The 21,067-nt window shown below is 28.8% G+C and overlaps 2 protein-coding genes and 1 long non-coding RNA gene across 4 annotated transcripts; 1 reads left to right on the forward strand and 2 right to left on the reverse strand.

The window, feature by feature from the left end:
* Positions 1-167: 167 nt before the first annotated feature.
* LOC145756447 (NXPE family member 4-like) lies at positions 168-3,220 on the forward strand. The gene is made up of 2 exons (XM_082572368.1): positions 168-1,275; positions 1,551-3,220. Exons 1-2 carry the CDS (start codon positions 359-361, stop codon positions 2,527-2,529), a joined length of 1,896 nt encoding a protein of 631 aa, XP_082428494.1. The 5' UTR covers positions 168-358; the 3' UTR covers positions 2,530-3,220.
* Positions 3,221-8,585: 5,365 nt separating this feature from the next.
* LOC145742850 (protein DD3-3-like) lies at positions 8,586-17,010 on the reverse strand. Its single transcript, XM_082560679.1, has 16 exons — positions 16,912-17,010; positions 16,604-16,744; positions 16,047-16,281; positions 15,744-15,857; positions 14,411-14,521; positions 14,137-14,226; positions 13,807-13,976; positions 13,472-13,587; positions 13,025-13,157; positions 12,680-12,779; positions 12,220-12,384; positions 11,154-11,292; positions 10,749-10,971; positions 10,002-10,149; positions 9,474-9,687; positions 8,586-9,141 (listed from the first exon to the last, which is right to left on the reverse strand). Exons 1-16 carry the CDS (start codon positions 16,986-16,988, stop codon positions 9,038-9,040), a joined length of 2,280 nt encoding a protein of 759 aa, XP_082416805.1. The 5' UTR covers positions 16,989-17,010; the 3' UTR covers positions 8,586-9,037.
* Positions 17,011-18,205: 1,195 nt separating this feature from the next.
* Positions 18,206-20,338, reverse strand: LOC145763541 (uncharacterized). 2 transcript variants are annotated; one of them, XR_014288431.1, is made up of 5 exons: positions 20,119-20,338; positions 19,257-19,326; positions 18,741-18,838; positions 18,524-18,584; positions 18,206-18,334 (listed from the first exon to the last, which is right to left on the reverse strand). It is a non-coding gene; the product is annotated as an uncharacterized LOC145763541 (long non-coding RNA). The 2 variants fall into 2 exon arrangements; XR_014288432.1 differs by lacking the exon at positions 18,741-18,838.
* Positions 20,339-21,067: the final 729 nt, after the last annotated feature.

Genomic DNA, 21,067 nt, shown 5'->3' on the forward strand with positions numbered 1-21,067 from the left:
TGTGAAGGTTATATTTAATTAGAAAATAACAACGTTTAATTCAGTAAAATTATAAATTAGGATTTGTTATTTTAAATTGTTTATATAGGCGGTTATTTTCATTTTGAAAATAGTTTAGCCTACGTGTTTGGCTTCACTTCGTAGGTAATCTATATTCTATATAGATAATATTATTATAAGTGCTTTAAAATACCGAAAAGAGTTTTTGTTTTATAAAATCTATTCAAAAAGACATTCTTTTTGTTATTCTCGAATGTTTATTTTTAGTTGGTCGGGTTTGAATGTATAATGTCAGTAGACCGTTGAAATTGTAGATCGTCACGTTACAAGGTTAATAGAGAGCACAAAAACCTGAAAAATGACAGTAATCAAAAAGTTAGCCTATTTAGGATTTTTAACGTTATTCACGTTTTTATTTACTACTTATTTATATCAACAAACAAGCCAGAAATTCAACGTTTGGCGATATGTTAGAAATTACACAAGTAGAGGTTTTAACGTTACTGAGTACATGGTCAAGGTTAACAGATCTGTAAAACATCAGCAGTTGACAACTTTTCGTACCAATACAAATCAGGTGACTGCTAGTCAAGGGGACAAGCATAAAACAAGTACTGCTAAAACAATACCCACACCTAAGAAACAACAGATTCAATTGCCATCTTGTAGTACAAATGACATAGAAACTATAGACAACAAAATGTCGTATTACTATGGATTAAAACATATTTGGAGTAATGGAAAAGAGTGTGTTAATTGCTCAGACTTTTTTGTAAAACGAGATGATGATTGGAAGATGTTTTTTCGTAGTTTAACTTCAGGAATAAAAGATTATTACAAAAGTAACCCAAATAAGACATCAGATAGGTTTACTTCTGATAAATCTGAATGTTCTGTTCCAAAAAAAATATTTAAAGTTGGTGAACAATTTGTTGCCTACATTCAAGCTAAAGACCGACTTGGAAAAAATAAAACTTTTGGTGGTGATTACTTTAGAGCCAGGCTTATAAGCGGTTCACCAACGCAAAAGTACCCAGAGAATGGTTTCGCTTGTAAAGTTCAAGATCATTCAAATGGAACGTATATTATAAGCACGCCATTGTACTTTGCTGGTACCTTTACCTTAGATGTAAAACTTTTGACTTCTATTGAAGCTACTGAATTAATGGTTATACAATCAGAATCGAAAAATTACAAAGGAGTTTATTATATAGTAACTTTGATATCGGATGAGGATATTATTTGCTATTGGGATATTAACGAAATGATGGAAAGGTAACAAAATTTTAAGCCTAAAGTGGTAAAATCAGTTTAATATATACTAATTGGGTTAATATTTATAAACATAAGAAACAAAATAAAAATAACGTTATGTAAATATAATAAAATGTAATATTACAAATGGTATGATACTGATAAAGTACTTCTTGTTAAATAAACTACGTTTTTGCTACGATTAAGTACGCTAAAATAGTTTTGTTTAATTTTTTTTACGTTTTCTAAACCAAAAAACTTAAACCAAAATTAAAAAACTAAATTATTTTTGACAGTCATAAAAAAATGGATAAGTGTAATTACGGAAATCCCCGAAATAAGGAAGCGTGGATTTGTACCAAACCAGAGTCCGGAATTTGTCATCCGATGAAGTATGTAAACGTTGCTGGAACTAGGTTTGAGCTAGGTGAATTTGACTCAAACTTCGTAAAAAGATTCTCGATAGAGGTAGCTATCAACAAACCAGCTCATATCATCACTGTTCAAAACCCAAACCCGGAGAAATTTGATTCTCAGAATTTGTCTTCAACAAAATGTTTGACACTAAAATCGCAGGAAAGACCAAACGGCTACATTCGCAATAAAAAATGGCAGTCCTTACTATGTGGATATAACAAGACTATGGCTCAAATGTACTCCTTGTTAAACAACAAAGTTGTATATCTTATAGGGGACTCAACAACGCTGCAGTTTTTTACCTGGTTTCAACAAAGACCTGACACAAAAACAAAGATCGCACCGTTAGGACCAAGGGTTTGGCAAACCCCTGCTATCGCATTTAACGAGAAAATCAACTTTACTTTGTATTACAGGACCCATGGTCCGCCTATCCGTATACCGGGACCTCCATGCGTTCGATTTTATATCACCGACGTTTTAGACGATATTGAATTCGCGGGAGAAAATGTAACAATTATGTTTCAAATCGGACTTCACATTTACACCTCGCACCCTTCGTTGTTTCTCCATCGTCTTAATGGAATAAAAGAGGCTGCGCTGAGGCTACGAGCACGACAACCCGGCACAAAATTTATTTTTAAAGGTTTTAATGTTTTAGAAGGCGTTATAGACTGGTTTGGGTATAGGTGGAATTGTTTGGCTAGAGAAGTCTTTAAAGATATCGAGTTTATTACGTTTTTGGATTTCTGGGATCTTACAACAATCTGGTATTTAGAAAAAAGTGACTTTCATCCGGTACCTCAAATCTTAAATGAAGAAGTATCATTACTTCTGCATTACCTAACTTACAAATAAACCTCGCTTTATATAATAGATAAATTGCATTACCAGACTCGTGCCTTTATAAAATTTGCCTTTTATAAAGGTTCAACATTTTTTTTCTTGTACCATTTAAATAATGTTTTAGTATGTGAACAAGTCGCTATGTTACCCATATGATTATATAGTCGATATTAGCTAACAATATAACTAACCATAAAGTTTGTCTTGGAAGATCTTTCTAAACTAAATATTATTCTAAAACTCTTTAATTTTTTGCGAGATTCTTGTTAAATGTATATTGTATAACTTTAATCTAGTATTGCCATCCCTTAACCTGGGTAATTTAATAGTAAAAGTATGTATTAATTTAAATCTGTGTTTTTTAAAAGATTGTACTAACTTAAATCTATGTTTTTTTAAGTATGTACTAACTTAAATCTATGTTTTTTTAAAGTATATACTAACTTAAAGCTATGTTTTTTAATTAGTACAATTTTAATTTAATTTAATAGTTAAGTATGTACTAACTTAAATCTGTGTTTTTTAAGGTATGCATTATGGGTTTGGTAACCATGCGATAATATACTATAAAATCTTTGTATAAACATTATTACTTTTGGCATGTTTTAAATCATTAAATTGATTTTGTCATTTTTTCCCGTAGCGTTGTTGTGATATTAATTGTATATCGTATTTATTATTTACTTTTATCAATGCGCAAAAAACCAAAATAAAAATTTTTTTTTAATGCCAACAAAATACACAAATTAATGCTAAACTTTTTATTGCATAATGTGGTATGTTGTTTTAGGCAAACTTAACTTTAATGAAACTTGCTGGACGGTTGAAACTTTACCTATTTTTGTTAAACACTTAAAGTAATAACATCGATGCATAACTGGAAGGTTTCGAGTTCGAGTCGAAGTAATGACACGCCATAGTTGTACTACGCCCTACAGTTTTTTAATATATATCCACAACTTATAAAAATTATAAAAAAAGATGCCGGCCCCAATACCTTTTGTTTAATCTAATTTGCCGATCTAAATAGTGTTCAGAAGTTGTCCTCTAAATATTTTATGATATCTATTTTGCATTAAGGCCAATCGTAATATTATATAGAGGGCAATACGTTAAGTTAAAAAAACTTTAAGCGGGAGTCTAAGGTGGGTTTTTAATAATAAATTTTTTTTAATATTAAAAAAACGCTAGGTATTTAAATAGTTTGCAAAAAAAATTAATAATATATCGAAATTAAAATTTGTAAGTATTCGTTTATTTTATTAATTAATCAGCAGATTGCAGTTTAATGCAAAGTTGAAATAAAGCTAGTAAAATTAACGCAAATAACAATTGTGAAATTTATGAATTATTTTTAAACAATTCAAAATTATTTACAACAATTAACTAACGTGAGAAGTTCTTGTTTTTTCAAAACAAAACAATCATATAAAACAACTAGATTTACTTACCTTACATTAGGCAATTTAAGTGCATCAGTATAACTAACGACCCATGCAAATTTAAGTGCTTTTTTAAACAGTATATACCTTAAATTTTACCAAAAAAATTAAAAAAACTAAAAAAACAAAATAAAAGCCAATTCTTTAAGACAATGACCAGTTAATATCTTGTATAACTAATGCAAATGAGAGTGTTAAACTAAAACTTCGTATTACTTTAGGCTTAAGCAATACGAAAAAGAATGTGTTAACTGTTCATACATTGTTGTTGAACAAAATAAAAATTTGAAAGTGTTTTTCCTTAGAAATAAAGCAATGTTACAAAACTAGCCTAAATAAGACATCATATAGATTTACGTCTGATAAATCTAAATGCTCTGTCCCAACAATTTGCTGCCTACATTCAAGCTAAAGACCAACTTAAATATAAAAAAAATAAAAAACTTGTGATTACTCTAGAGCAGGGCTGAAAACCGGTTTACCAACGAAAAATTACCAAAACTATTTTAAACGGGTTCAAAATTTTTTTTAAATACACACTTAATCATTGAATTTATATTACGTCATATTACATAAGCTTTATTTATTTTTTGGTTAAGTGGTAGTTGAATCAACAAAATTGAGTTACAAAACAATTCTACTTCCAAACCTAAAACAATATTGTTTAACAGTCATAAAGAATGAAAAAGTGTACTCACAGAAATTTCTAAAATAAAAAAAGCGTGGATTTGTATCGAACCAGAGTCCGAAATGTGTCATCCGTCAAAATATATGAAAATTTAAATCAATCACTTTGGCGAACTGTTTGTACAACGATTTTTTAGTAATGCAACTATTCAGGCTAACACATGTTTTTACTGTCATCACCGTCACCAACTAAATCACCAAAAATTTGAACCCAAAAATAGCACAGAAATTAAATCTACCATAACAACAATATTCCATAACAAGTCGACTGCTTATACTCGTAATAATAAATGTCATCTTTGCTTAACGATTTTTTAGTAATGCAACTATTCAGGCTAACACATGTTTTTACCGTCATCACCGTCACCAACTAAATCACCAAAAATTTTAACCCAGAAATAGCACAGAAATTAAATCTACCATAACAACAATATTCCATAACAAGTCGACTGCTTTTACTCGTAATAATAAAAGTCATTCTTTGCTTCACAGCTTTAACCGATCAAGTCATTACATGTACTTATGTATCTACTACTAAAAAATTAAGTTTTTTCTTTTCTCGTTAACTCAACAATGTGAGGGTTTTTCTAAATTATTTAAAAAACAGCGAGACACAAACAAACTCAAGCCCTGCTCTACTAGGCAAAACTTGTAGTAAGGCAAACTCCTAGCGTTTTATACAACTAAAAAACAAACTTAACATTGTATTATAGACGACATGGGGTTACCGCTGCAAAACCAGGATCACTGTCTATAGTAGCCACACAAACAAACAATATTTTAGATGACAATAAATTTGAGGGTAAAAATGTGACAATTATTTTTTAAATCGGGCTTTACATTTTACTTTTTAAATCGGGCTTTACATTTACTCTTAAGAGGCTGCGCTGAGACTACGACAACGTCAGCCAGGCACGAAAAATTAAAAAAAGTTGATTTTATTTTGTTTTTGAATTTCTAAAATCTAATAACAATCTGGTGTTTTACAAAAAAAGGAGTTTCCACTTTGAAGGTGACATAAACTTTTAGAAGGAATAAATTATTTTCACATTTTTTTTATTTTCAGAATAATAAAACATTAGCAAAAAATTGAATAAATAAAATGGTTCGCACAATTTAAGCCTTTTTTATATACATTTTTTGTTGGGTAACTTCTTTGTTGAATAACATTTAAGAATTCAAGGTTTATTATAACATTTTTCGCCATTTTGATTTTACGAAGTGTGTTCAATAACATTTAAGTTTTAAATTTTAGGCTTTTTTTCGATTAATAAATTGTATTTAAAATTGCACTAAATATTTTATTACGTCTGCTGAGGGGTTACATTCATCATTAGACTGTAAGAATTCTATTTATTTTTATGGAAGAAGTTAGTTATTTCTTTACAAATATAATTATTTTAAATGCGTAGGTTTGTATATTTTGATCATTGTTAGCAAGTAAACAAAAGGGTAGTTGCTATTAGTCAGATCTTTTTATAGAGTTGTTCATATATATTTTTAAATAAACGCCAAAAGCAAACTTTATATGCTATATTCATTGTTGTGAATCGATTAGTAAACTAAAAGTTGTGGAGTGATTAATACACACTCTCATTTTAAGCTATTAAGTTTTGTTTAACGTTCTAATTACAAGTTTTAGTTATGCCTTTTTAAATAAATAAGTCATTTTTATAACTACTTTTGGTATCTTAAAAAAGGGCTTTACAATAGTTTATATTTTTCAAGAAAGATTTTATTTAATAAGCAAAAACATAAACTAAAATGCACTTTTAAATATACTAAAAAAAGCAGCTTAAAAAATATAATTAAAACTAGGTGAAGGTAAATATAAAATAGTGCATCGAAATAAAATAATTTACATAATAAAAAACATAGCGCTTAAGCCTTAAAGCAGTAAGAAATTGCATTGAAAAATAATTGTTGTTGAAGATCAGATAATAAATAAACACATTTTCTTATTTAAAGTTTTTTTCTGATTAGCTTGCAGCTTTTAACCGTAATGGTTTTGGTGCATACTGAACGCTCATCACTGCAAAAAAATTGAATTTCTTTTTTTCGATTGACGGTTTGACATTCGTATCTATTTTTTTTTTAAATAAAAATGCTTTATAAAAAATATTTTTAAAATGGCCAAAAAATTTTATTTTTTATTTTTAATACATTTTTTCTAAAAGCACTATTATTAAAAAAAATATATTTTTAAATACCTTTTGTTGTTTGTGCCACAGTTAAAGTTTGGTGGAATTTGAAATATACAAGTTCTTTCTTCCCATTGAATATAAGTAGGAAAAAACAACTCTTTATAGCTCACTATTTCAGGACATACCTAAAAAGTTTTAAATATCATTTTTTCGTAATGATATTAAAATAATAGAAACCCAAAGTAACTACTTACCAAATCCAAATTCGAGTATTGAATTTCTTCCTCCCGATTTTCGTTTACTAAATAACAAAAAATCAAAAGTTAAAAATAATAATTATTATAAAAATAAAAAAAAACTTGTTAATTATTTAAATAAATTTACTGATAATTTAGAAATAAAATTTAAACCATACCAAGTTTCGCTTGATTCTGGCTAATGCAGAAATAAAAACAAAATATAAAAAGTAGAACTTGCAACATCACTTTGCTCTGCATCGTTATAGGTTGAAACTGTTTGAATAATCATTTACTGATGCGGTATTTATATCATTTCGCCAAAGCAACTAGCCAATCAAAACTTAGGAAAAAAAAAATTTGACGCCCCCGTTTTTAAAATAAAAAAAATCCTTAGTAGTGTAACTTATAGCTAAAGTTATATTATTAAAATGATAAAGATCTATTTCATACAACTAAAAATAAATTTGGTTGTACAAAGAGCAAAAAAAAAAAGTTAAAAGGTTAATACTTAGTTCGTGGATATGTTACTGTCTGTGCCCAAAATTTAGGTAATCAACCATGATGTGTGTGAACTAGGCTCACTACAGACAGGAAATAGATATTTCCGATTAATTGTTCGAATTTTTAGTGCGTAGTGATCCGCTTACGTTAAAGTGAATCACGCAAAACGTCACTTTGCGCCCGACGTAAAAATTTTTTGATATTAAACCTTGCGTGAATATTTACATTTCGTTTATTTAAGAGGTCACCCACAAGTCTATTTATATCTGTTCAGCGGTTCTCGGTTTTGAGAAAATGTAAAACAAATTTTGGGGGTTTTACTTACTTAGAAACTTTAACCATAACAATGAATGTTTGAATCATTTTTGTTTGTAAAAATTTCCACAAACATTTTGACTTTTTACTACAAAAAATTATTAAAACACAGTTGACACCACCCCTTGCTTTCATTTTCGTTTTAAAAATCAAGAAATTTGTTGTAGAATTTTTATTTTGATATATTTACCGAATAATTTAAAAACTAAATTAGAAAATTATGGCAAAGTTTTATTAAATGTATATATATATTTTTTTTTATTTTGTTATCGTAATATCCTATTAATAATTCTTATTTTTGGTTGTTTGCCAACCTTTTAAAAAATCTTTAAAATTTTAAGGCCTCATTAAATTTAAAAGAATGTTTTATTATATTTAGGTATGCCGTAACTGTTATTAGATAGGCTACATTTGGTTTGAAGGATTTGAACAGCTTAGGCTATAACTCCGTCACAGCGCATGAAAAAATCCCCTATAGGGGATTTCAAAAACGTTAAACGTCAAATTACGCAAGACTTTTACAAACTGTTTGCTTTAGAAGAAAAATGACATAATGGACTTACAGTTTCTCGAAAAAAACATAATGGACTTACAGTTTTCTCGGAAAAAAAAGTTATTGGTACCCCTAGTCTTACTGTTTGCTCACATAACATTACACAAACAGTTCATTAACTTAATTATTTTTTCCATAATAAGGTTTAAATGCTTATAACACTTTATTATAATAATTTATTGCACGCCTTAACTAAAATAAAAAGAAGTATTATCACTAAAAAATGTATCTTCAGTACGAAGTAAAAAGTAAACAGTAGTGAAAAAAATTATAAACTAATTACTAATACATCAGAGAATATGTTACAAAATGCTGTAAATTTTGTGTTTACAGAGTAAATATAAGATTCTGGCATTGGCTTAGTAAAACAGTTTAACTGAGTTTATTTTTTAATATGGCATTTTTTAATATACCAGCTTAATAAAGTAATTTTTTTTAATTTAAGTTGTTCGTTAAATATTAATGCACTTATTTAAGCTATACTAATTGCAAACATTTTTTTGTATCGTTCTTTATAATCAAAAATATTAACATAATATAAATAAAACAAAAATTGTAAAATAATAACGATCGAGACAGTATAATGTATTGAAACAGTTGTGATATTTTGTTAGACAAAATTGTGTTAAAAATAGGACTTCAAACTTTGCTTTGATACGCTTTGAAAATCATCTTATTTTTGTGTAAAAAGAATATGATAGCCACGAGTAGAATAAAACCAATTACTGTTCCAAGGACAACACCTAAAAAAAACATTAAAAAAATTAAAAAGGTCAATAAAAAAGTTAGGCTTTCAAGATAAAAATTTGATAGTTATAATTTACAATTGAAACTTTAAGGAATGATAATTGTATGGCACTGAATTCCAGACCTAAAAACATCTGGTTCGAACCCAATTAATGTTACGTTATTCGCCCACTTACCAGACGTTTACGGATCGCTTAAACAATTTTTCGAATACTGCCCGAATAAAATAATATGAACCCTATTACATTTAAAACACAATTCTCTTTTGATTCGGGCCGCATCCAACCGTATATTTCTATTTTAATATTAGTTTAAATAATAAACTCACCGACAAGTGGGCCGGCGTTTACACTTTTTGAAACCACGTATTGTCCTCCAGTGTTTGTTTGAAAACCAACCACACCGTTCTGGTGTTTCAAAACCTCCAGTTGATTCCAAGTATTCCCGCCATCTATAGACCTGTAAACGTGCGGGACGTACAAACCGTTCACCGATTCCGTCAAGGCAATCTCAACCTCTACGTAATCCTCCGTTAGTTTCTCCTGATATAAAAATATAAATTTTTATTTTTACAATGCACAAAACTCCCCAATTTTTCACGGTATTTGCGAAGGCGGAACCTATATGTTTATCAACAACGGATGCTACCTAATACGGTGTTTACGTTTTTTGTAACGGTCGATTAAATACATATTAATACCACCTGGAATACAACATATCAATCTTACAACATGACAGTTATACGATAAATGTCAGGTTAGGTTATCTTCCATAAATAACAACACCGTATATCACGTACACAAATATTAAGTATTATTTGCGTTAAATTACGTTATCAGAAATATATATTCCCCACCTGTGGCCGAATTTCAATGTAGTTACTGACGTAGTCGTTATTTGTGGGTTCCGTCATCACCCCGCTGTCCTCATACGAAGTCTCCCATAATTCTAAATACGTCCCATCGGTGAATGCTTGTGGTGGAACAACCAAAGTAGTCGACGATCTAGTAATAACATGTTTAGGTTAGTAATATATACAAACAACTTATAAATAAACCTGTTAAAAATTCTTGCTTAACCTCTTCTAAGGTATTAGTATAACTCTGGTAACCTGCGATAATATTGTAAAAGACCTATTATGTTTTAATATAAAGTTAGAATGACTTATTTTACAAGCAATTGTGTTTTGGATGTGATAAACTGCAGAGTTTTTTTAGTCTAATATTCTTTGTGCACAATTTAAAGCTATCCACAACATTTTGCTAATAAAAACTACCCCCTTATCACCAGGTTCGATGCAACAACACCAATATAGTTTATTTTTGGCGATACTTTTATTTAAAGAAGTACAGTGCCAAAAAAAGCCAAACCCTGCTAAGCCAAATAATTGCCGAAACCCTTGCTCGTAGCCTTAAATTAAAGTTGCCAAAAGTAAAAGTCAGTTTTGCAAAGCCTTCGGTTGTTAGGTCCGAATAATTGCAAGCAAAATAATAGGTAAAGCTTATGTTTATGATTTGATTGGCACACTTAGATAACATACTTACCTTTAATATAAAAAAATTAGAATTAAATTAACATAAAAAATTAAAATGAATTAAGTCACCCAGAGTTTTCAAGCGCTAAAACGCCGCCCTGTTCGTCTATATTCTCCTCTGTAAATGCAGAATTAGTGACAACAAGCCTTCCTTTTTGACTTCTGTTGGAAAAGTTGTTATTACGTGTTGAAAAGTAATTGAATATGCCCGACATCGTAACTTTCTGAGCGCCTAGATTGTAATAAGTTCCCGCATCATCTAGTTCGTCCATGTCTCCGCCAAATTGGTTGTCTGAAAAAAAAATTTAAAAAAAATAGAAAATAAAAACAAGTTTTTTGAAAAGTGTCAAAAATTTAACAAAAACATATAAAAAAATTTCCAAAAATAATAACAATTAATTTTTTGTCTAAAAGAGTAATACATGTTTTAATAAAAAAATTAAAAATTAAAAATTAATTGTTTGAAATGTTTACTTAAGAGTATAGCCAGGTCGATCAAATTATTTCTCAATAAACCCCCAATGCTTGCATCCCCTAGTTGAGCCGGGTAACTTGCCCCTAGTTGGCCGTAAGTTGTGGTTTTATAAATCTCTGGACTTCCCTCAACGAAAGTCTGTCAAAAAATAGAAAATTAAAATTCAACATTTTTTAACTTTATTTCTGGGTTTGAATTATTGGTCCATGATTAATTTTTGGAACCAGTTGGTTTCTGTATTACTTAGTTTTCTGCAAAGCATATAAAGGTGCAGAAATTAACCGCTTTGAAGTGCTTTAGAAGATGCGCCCCTTTTCCTTAAGTATTTCAAACAAAGTTTAAAATATACTTTTAAAAAAATTGATTTATCTTTAGACAAGTTGATAACTGATGAGGTTTGGAAGCGCGACTTCCCTGTATTACAAATGCAAAATGACTCACAACTTAAAAAGCCAAATCCGTATCAACGTTTAGCATGAAATGCCAAACAATTAATCAAATTAAGAACTTGAGTGAATCTACAAGAATAAATAAGGAAGCTATGACTAATATTTAAAACTAAAGGAAATGAGCTCGCCTAAGAGTTGTTTTTTTTGCATTTTTTCCCAAACATGTCTAACATTCGCAGCGGGTGATTTCATAAGGATATTTTAAGGCAAGGTGACGTCATCAACCAATGGTTGATATTAACAAATATGGAGTTAAAGCTTCTTATAAGTTATCAATCACTCGCTACTTAACAAACTAGTACAGCTACTCATTTATTAAAAATGTGATCATTTAATTCTTTCTTTTGTTAAGTAAAAAACGGTATATGCATTTGTATGAAAATGTGACTATCCTATCACTTAAACTAAATATAATTTCGTTAACTAAAGCTTAAAAAATGTACAACTATGTGTAGGGGAAAAAAGCCTTACAAAATGATAATTTTTGTCAATGGAATAACGCTACAAAACCTTGCTTATTTAAAAATATGTTTTGAAACACACCTAAAATAACAAAACATGTTCTCCAAATGTACCTTGATCTTTATATATAAAAAACATTAAACAAATTACTTACGGGACGATGTAACATGACCACATTGCTTCTGTCTGTGCCTTGCCTACCCTGTCCATCATTATTATTCGGGTTATTATCAGAGCCAGTCCATTGGAAGTGAACGTAGTTATTAGTTTGAACCACCGCTGTGTTTGGGACAAAGTCGTACTCAGTGGCAGGATAAGTCTAGCAATTAAATTGTTAAAGTTATCCTTGATATGGGATAAGAATATATTATTAAAAGATTACATGTGGTTTTACCTGAAAAATATCACAACTTAAAGTAATACAAAGCATATCATTGTGTATTTTTTAAAATAAAGCTGTTTATTTTACCTTAGTTTTAATTTATATAATCTAATTAGATATACAAACAAATAAATAAATGCAACTTGATAAAAAATTGAAATTTAGCAAATTTTATACAAAAAAACTTATTAGGAATTACACTATAGATTTATTTTATTTAATAAATATCAACCTGAACAATATTTCCTCTTTTGCCCCGAACGTTGATATTAATAATGTCCGAATCTGCTGGGATATTTGCTGGTCGTTCTCGTATTGCAAACCGATGAGACCTACAACAAAATTTGTATAATTAAACTTTATGTCTATTTCTTCAATCAAAAGGCCAGTAATAAAAACAAAATTTTAACCTGACATTTACATTGTCAATTGTTTTGTTTAACTAAATATTTTGAACGATTTACTTAGCGATTTCTACAACGTAGAAGCAGTGGGAATTGAACCAAGAACCTTAAGTAATGATATCTTGTGATGCTTTTTATTACTATAAATTCTCTTTTTATTTTATTTAACCCACCTATCTTGAAAAGTTCTTCCATATTGAGCAGTGTCGACTGCAAGTTGAAACCCGAACTTAAGATTAAAGATGTTGACCTCTGGATTACCTTTTATTTCATATCCTCTCTCGATTCCTTCTTCTTCAGTTAACCCTGAATAAAATAAAAGTTTAAATAAGAATTTTTTAAACTAACATTTTTTGTGTATAGTTTTGTAATTTTTAAATAAAATGGTAAAACGTTTTTAGGCTGCTGAGTTTGGTTTTAAATTACCCAAAGATGGTTTAACAAAACGTAAGAAAAATTTTAAAATTTGCTTGTCTGATTTGTTTGATTGAAATACCTTTTAAAAGCTCATGAAATGTTAAATTATTTTAGCAAGATTAATTATATATTGCTTTTTAATATTTAACTAACATAACATGGTTTTAAATGACGTTTAAGGAACATATTATTTGTTTTTTTACCTTGTCTGGTCCATATATCAGGTCCATTGCTTACTCTAGTTCGTCGCCCTTTACCTCTATTATTTTGTGCCATTGTTGTATTGTCTTGGTCATAATCTCCAGTCGAAATATTGTATCTTAAACGACATTTTAATTAAATTTCGATCACGAAAAATTACCTCATATGATTAAATTTAAAAACTTAGATATATTGTATGCCAAAATAATGACAAAATTGGCAAAAATACAAATTAATTTCTTAGTAATACTAATTATAAAAAGCTCAAGAGTTAAAACAAACTAAGTACACGTATTAATTAAAATAAAAATTTATCCTCGTTTTTTTTAATTTTTACCTTATTCTTAAAGCGCATCTTTCCTCAACAAGATTCGGAATTGTCCAATTGTAATTCAAGGTTTCCCCGCCAACTCCGTTGCCAAGGTGATTGTCACGTGAGAAAGGAGCGCGTGTGCACTCAGGTGCAGCGATGCCAAAAGCTGGATATTCTGTCCAAACTCCACTTTCCTAAAAAAAAATTAATTTTTGAAGACAGCCAACCAAAAGTTTTTTCGAAATTAAAACATGATTAAGAATTTTTAAGTATCCTCAAAATCTTATAGTTTTAACAGCTCCTCAATATTTAAATAATCTCATATTAGAATCTTATATATTTTAATTAACTTACAGTTACACCATTCACAGTATACTCAAATGCTGCACAAGCGGCTTCACTAATTGGAATATAAATGTTGTTTTCAGGATTTTTGTTGGCGTACTAAATATAAAAAAAAATGAAATAAAAGGTAGAATTATCAAATTTTTAATTTCTACTTAAGCCTTTGAAAAGCTTTATTTCAATAAAAAATCGTTACAGAAAAATGTTTGTTAAACCTATTTTTAGCATGTTAAACAATGATAAAATTAAATATTTAGTTTATTTATTTATAAAATAAATTTACCTGATATAAGTAAGCATCGCTAACTTTACAAGCGAACTTAGATTTCACATTTTGACTTTCACTTGTAAACCTTTCACATCGGCTGACGTCATTCGTAAAAACAGCAATATCCTGCCAGGAAAAATAAATATTTTAAATCACTTAGAAAAATAAACATTAATATTTACTGCTAATAAAACCTTTGAACAAGCGTTTAATAAACTTGCACTTAAGAGACGTATTTACACACCAAGGTTAATGAGTCCACCATTTTTGAGTAACTTAAAACTATATTCTATGCAAGCAATTTTCTTATCAATCTACTTGAAACACAAAATTGCAAATATGCTAAGTTTGTATATTTACATAAAAAGGTTTTTGTGCCCAACATAAAATATTGCTTTCATATAAAAGCTTACGTGCAACCAAATATGTTATCAATGTACATCAAACATAAAAATACCTTTTAAAAAGAAATTGAGTATTTATTTACAGAGGTTATTGGGTCTTTTGTTTTCAAATAAAAGTTTAATAAAAATGAGCAAATTATTTGATTTTTAATAAACTCCAAAAATAGATGATGTACGCATGGTGCTTAGTTACACAAAAGTCGTTAAATAACTTTTTTAATGATTCAACAAAGACAGGTGGTCAATATTTTTCAATGACGTAATCTATTGACCCCACTCTATTACGTAATACCTTTGTTTTAAGCATGACGAATCTTATACGTCAAGAGAGTTAAATTTAATTAAAAAAACTTAAACAAAGTTCATAAGATTTTTAATAAGGATGACGCATTATCTTTGTACGTTTAAAATGTAATGACAAATTACAGTTTTATTGTTTATTGAAATACGGTGTAAAATAGCCTTTGTGTTGTAGTGCTTAACGTGTACATAACGTTTATTTATATTGATGCATCAATGCAAGATAAATATATAAATGCATTTTTGGAAAAATGTCAACTTTTTGGCCTAGCAAAAAGAAAAGTAAGTAACAAAACGTTGTAGCTATTAAAGGAATTGTAAATTAAAGTTAAACATGTAGGTCGTTATTACGAAACCAACTTATATAATTCACTATGCATAAGAAAATTCATAATTAAAAAATGTGTGACGTATTCTGATTTACCTAACCTTAAAGTAACTCTTAAAAAATGTGTTATAGAGTACTGTTCACCCTACTTCTAAACGCCAGGCTTAATAAAATGGAAAATTTTTGGGCATGGCCGCGGCTCGAACCTTATAAGCCTATCGGTTAAAATATATTAATACCAGGACATTAGTCCCACACTAGTTAAGTTAAAACACTTTGTAAAATTAAAAAAAAATGCAAATTTAAATAATTTTACCCTCCATTGTGTTGGGCCCCAGTATGGATAGTAATCTCTTTCCTCCGGACATTCATAAGCATATCTTGTTCCTTTTTGATTTTGCCGTGTGTTTATTGCAGCCTCGCCAGGATTCTGTACAAGCCAAGTAGATACTAAGTTACACTGATATATTACTGAAATACACTCAAAAAAATTATACAATTACCAAAAAAATATCAAAATATTCACAAGTTCAAAACCGTTTAAAACAGCACAAACAGAAACGCCATGAAACATTAAAATAATAGTATTATAAAGAAAAACAAAGTTATTTCTTAGTACCCTGTCTGCTGTATAGAGCCCCTTGTTTCTTGTTCTCAAACGACAATGTTGATAACTATAAAAATCTTCATGCATTCCATATTCAACATCTTCGTTACAATCAAGATTCTTGCATTCTGCCGGGTTTTCCGGGATCCTAGTAGTCGTCGTTCCATCTCGGACCAAGTTCCCGCACGTGTATTGGATAGTGATGTCGCAATTGTTATTAGCGTTACCACATGAATGTTGGTTTGTCCTAAAATGTTTATTAGCTATTTATGTATTATAAATCTACTATAAGTAAATTACTTGAGCAATTTAAACGGTAGTTTTATTACATATGCTTATAAATTGGATATACACAAATAGTAATTGCCCACCAAATTTCATAATATATAGATTTTACAGTTTATAACTGTGTTAAATATGTCAAATTGAGGTAAATATAAACACAATCATAAAAAATATTCCTACAATTAAGCTCGTTAAATGAAGCATGGTTAAAAATATTTGTAACAAAATGATCTTAATAACACAAAACATAACACTTCATAAAGCCATTATGCTATTTCATTTACCATTCGATTCTTAACTTGGACCCACTGTAGTAGAAAAGACTGCCAACGTTGTAACCACCTCTGTCGTTGTTCTGAGAGTCAAACATCCTGTTTGCATTATTTCTGTTCCTGGAATTCTCATTCCACCTGTTGTTACTTCCCCTTTAAAATAAAATATCAATAAGTACGGTATGTACAATGTTAGCGCTGTTGTAAGTTAAAACTTGTACCTTAAATTTAATATAAGACAACACAGTGTAACCAAGTATATAAAAATACAACTTTAACAAAATTACGTTATGATAACTTCAATAAATAAATTATTTTACCTCGGGTTTTGAAAGTAAATATCGGCAGAAATTGATGTAGCCAATATTGTAACCAACAGTACTTTTAAAATCAACATTTTTCTAATTTAAGTTAACTCTAAATTGGATAACACATAATTAAATTTATTGTGTTTAAAAACAAAAATCCTTGCTAGGGTAAGTGGCTTAAATAACTTAGATTTTACTTTCTCTTGTAAGGTAAATAACTATCTTTTAATCTAAATATCATGCTATTTATATTCTAATAAAGCTTATTTTACTGTGATTTAACGATGCGTACATTTAAAACAATAAAATGGCAAAGTAACGACAGTCTAATACAATACTATATCCTTTCATTGTCCTTGCTGTACTCCTACTATTTTAACCTTCACGATTCAATTCTAAGTTTAACTCAATGTCTAACTCTTTCTAATTTTTTAACATAACTCGTATAAATCTGAACACAATTTAACAATAAATCTAACTAATACTATGCTTTGGAAAGCACCATTAAAATTTAACGATATTCTAATTGTATACAGCAGGAAATAGTGACGCACGTTTTACACAGCGTAACAATCACATGATGTGCTTTAAGAATAGCATTGTATGTAGTGGCAAAGCTAACTTTTTTTAGGCTGTGTAGAAACACAATGCGCCTGAGGCATTATATAAAACAGGTGATTTAGATATATACGTACAATGACTAAAACAAGCCTACCAGTTTACCAAAATAGGATATCTTAACTTCACTTGCGCTTAATATACAGTCATATAGCATTGTCTATTTACAAAAATTATGAATTCCTACACTGTAGGCCGACACCTAAATCTGGGCAGCTAAACAAGTTAATGATTACGCAAATAATAAACTGAACGCGTGCATTAAACTGCGTACTATAGAGATTTCATTTTGTTGACAGAATAGTTTGTTACCCGGACAGACATGCAAGCTGACTTTGCACTTTCTGTTTTTTTGATAAAAATCTAACATATTTGCTACAAACATTGACTTAAACTTGGACTTTAAGTTACCTAATTCACTGTAAGTCTTAACACGGAAAATATTATCTGAATAAAACAAGCTTTAAACTAGCTGTTGTTGTTATGAATGACGTCAATCAATTATTAATAAGCGAAAGCACGTGGGCTTTGAAATAACAGCGTGATTATCACTTTGGACAAATATTTTTAATACAAAATTTCAATCTTCACAAACACAACATTTCAATAAAAAATTTTTATTTTGAAATCACAAATAAAATAAAAAAGTGAATATGAATAAAATATATGATGTAACCTAGAATTATAACTTTGCAATGTCATATTAAATTTCACAATCGTGTATACAGCTGTACCAATGTTTAATATTTGAAATTTTTACAAAGTTGTATCTGCTGTTTTATTTGTCGGTTGTGCATGTATTAAAAATGGATGTGACCTGAATGAAAAATTCAAAAATTGATTAACAAATTGTAAATTTCTTTACACAACCATACAGTTATTCAAAATTCTAATAACAAATTTTACAAAAGATGTTATACAAATATTAATTTATTTTTATATAATTTTGTATTTATTCTAAATTATCATTCAACATAAAAGTTAAAACATATTTATTTTAAACTACCGATCTTGAATAATTTGACTTTTTTCAGCAGCTTTAGATGGACGTTTGAATTTAAATAAAACTATTAAAAAAATAAATATAAAAAATTTAATTAACAATCTTTTATGTAATTATAATTCATTTGTTTAAAAAATTTACTTTTGTTAATTTTGCAAAAGTTGAATAAGTTCAATGAAATTTATTTGTTTAGTAATGTGAAATGATAAGAAAATCGTACTTTATACGTTTTATCAATAACTAAATATTTTGCAATAAACTTTACAAATTGAATTGTATTTATCTGGTTTTGGTAGCAGTGCACTTGATATATTGTATCTGTGTATAAATGATATTTCAATTACTTTTGTTCCAAGAGACGTTACGTTATTTATTTAATTTTAAAACTTTAATGAACTTTTTGCCAAATAATCACAAAATGTGGCGCAAAGTTTGTTAAGTTTCCTAGAAGTCTTTAATTTAAATAAAATGTCAAAAATAAAAGCACGAATGATTATTTAAATATTAGATTTTGATTAATTTGATTTATTCTCAGCATTTATTTTAACATAATGTTTTAAGTTTATTTTTTATTTTTTACTTTTGTGTAGAAAAGAGAACCCAACGCATCTTATTTTATAAAGTTTTTTCTTTTGCCCAATGCACAAATACATTTTTAGTAAGTTTACTGTTTGAAAATGCTGTGTAGTTAATTTAAAGGCTCATTTATTTTTAATATGTATTAAAATGAAATTACCTGATACATTTTGACTTTCACTTGTAAACCTTTCACAGCGGCTGACGTCACTTGTAAAAACAGCAATATCCTGAAAGGAAAAGTAAATACTTTAAAACACTGGGAAAAATAAACATCAACGTTTACTGCTTTATAAAACCTTTACCAAGTGTTTTATAAACGTGCCCTTGAGATTAGGGAAATGTATTTACACAAAGGGTTACTGGGTTTATCATTTTAAAACAACATCCAAATTCAAAATGTGCAAGCAATCTGTTTATCAATAAAATTCAAATATAAAAAGCACTTGTTTTCAAGATAATGTATTTGAATTAACAGGTTGATGGACTCAGCATTTTTTAACAAAATATTGTTTCAAGTATCCTACACATGCAATATTAGTTTGCATTTGAACTTCAAACATAAAATACACATAACACTGTGTTGCACAAAAATATTTTTTTAAACAAACCACAACAACAGGTAGTCAGCATTTTCACATTTACTAATCGTTATTTTTTATTTGTCTTTAATCATAAATTCGCATTACCAAAAACCAAAAAAAAAAAAAAAACATTTATCTATGTGTATCTCACGCTGGCGTCTAATTTAAAACAACCCCAAAGTTTATAGTACTACAAGCACATCAAGAGCCAAACAAAGTCTGGTGCTCATTTTAGTAAAAACAACGTTGTTGTCATGAAAATAAGGTGATACAACTTTATTCTAAAGGTGTTTAAATTAACCTTGAAAAAACATACAGTAGGGCCATTGCATGAATGTTGGTTTGTCCTAATAATACAAATTTATTTTAAAAACTTTAGCAATACGAAGAAACGGATTTTTAATTGTGATTACCATTCGATTTTTAACTTTGACTTACCATAATATAATAGGTCTCCAAAGGTTGTATCACTTCCCTTTAAATCAAAAAGCATTTAAATTTTATGGCATAAATATTTTACAACATATATTTAAACTTAAAAAAGGTTTTACGTTGATTTAGGTAGGAATATCGGCTGAAATCGACGTAAATATTGTCATTAGCAACAAGTTATTTATAGACATTACACTCATCTACCGAGCAATGCTTTAAATAGCAAAGCAATTATGTAATAAAACATTTAACTGTCTATAAAATAGCTAAAATTTGTTTAATTTATAACCGATTTTAGCTGGTTTAAAGCTACCGTCGAAACAAACATATTAATATTTAAACCACAGACCTAAGTTAGGAATGCAAAAATTGTAACAATAAATCAACAAAAAATGTTAATTTTTTACAATAAAACACCTTTACATTATCCTATATGTACTGCTATTGTTTTAACATTTACATTTATAACAATAAGGTTATACTGTTTGCGATTTAACGTTTTTATTTTAACAATAATATAACAATAATTCTAACTTATGTTTTGGAAAGCACCATTAAAATTTAACGATATTCTAATGGTATACAGCAGGAAATAGTGACGCACGTTTTACACAGCGTAACAATCACATGATGTGCTTTAAGAATAGCATTGTATGTAGTGGCAAAGCTAACTTTTTACTGTGCTGAGCCCATGTAGAAATAGACTATGCCCGGGGCATTACAGAAACAGGTGATTTAGATATATACGCACAATGACTATAACAGTCTTACTAGTTTACCAAAATAGGATATCTTAACGACGTTATACAGTCATATAGTATATTCAAGTAGCAGCAGGTAGTGTACGTATTCAAATGGTATTAATTGTACAATGCATCACAATAAGTTAATGATTACTCTAACTTTGTTTGTGTGGCTGCCAGCCTACGTGAGTTTATATTCTGTTTACAGAATA

The sequence above is a fragment of the Corella eumyota genome, chromosome 1 (assembly GCF_963082875.1).
Source record: "Corella eumyota chromosome 1, kaCorEumy4.1, whole genome shotgun sequence".
NCBI lineage: Eukaryota > Metazoa > Chordata > Ascidiacea > Phlebobranchia > Corellidae > Corella > Corella eumyota.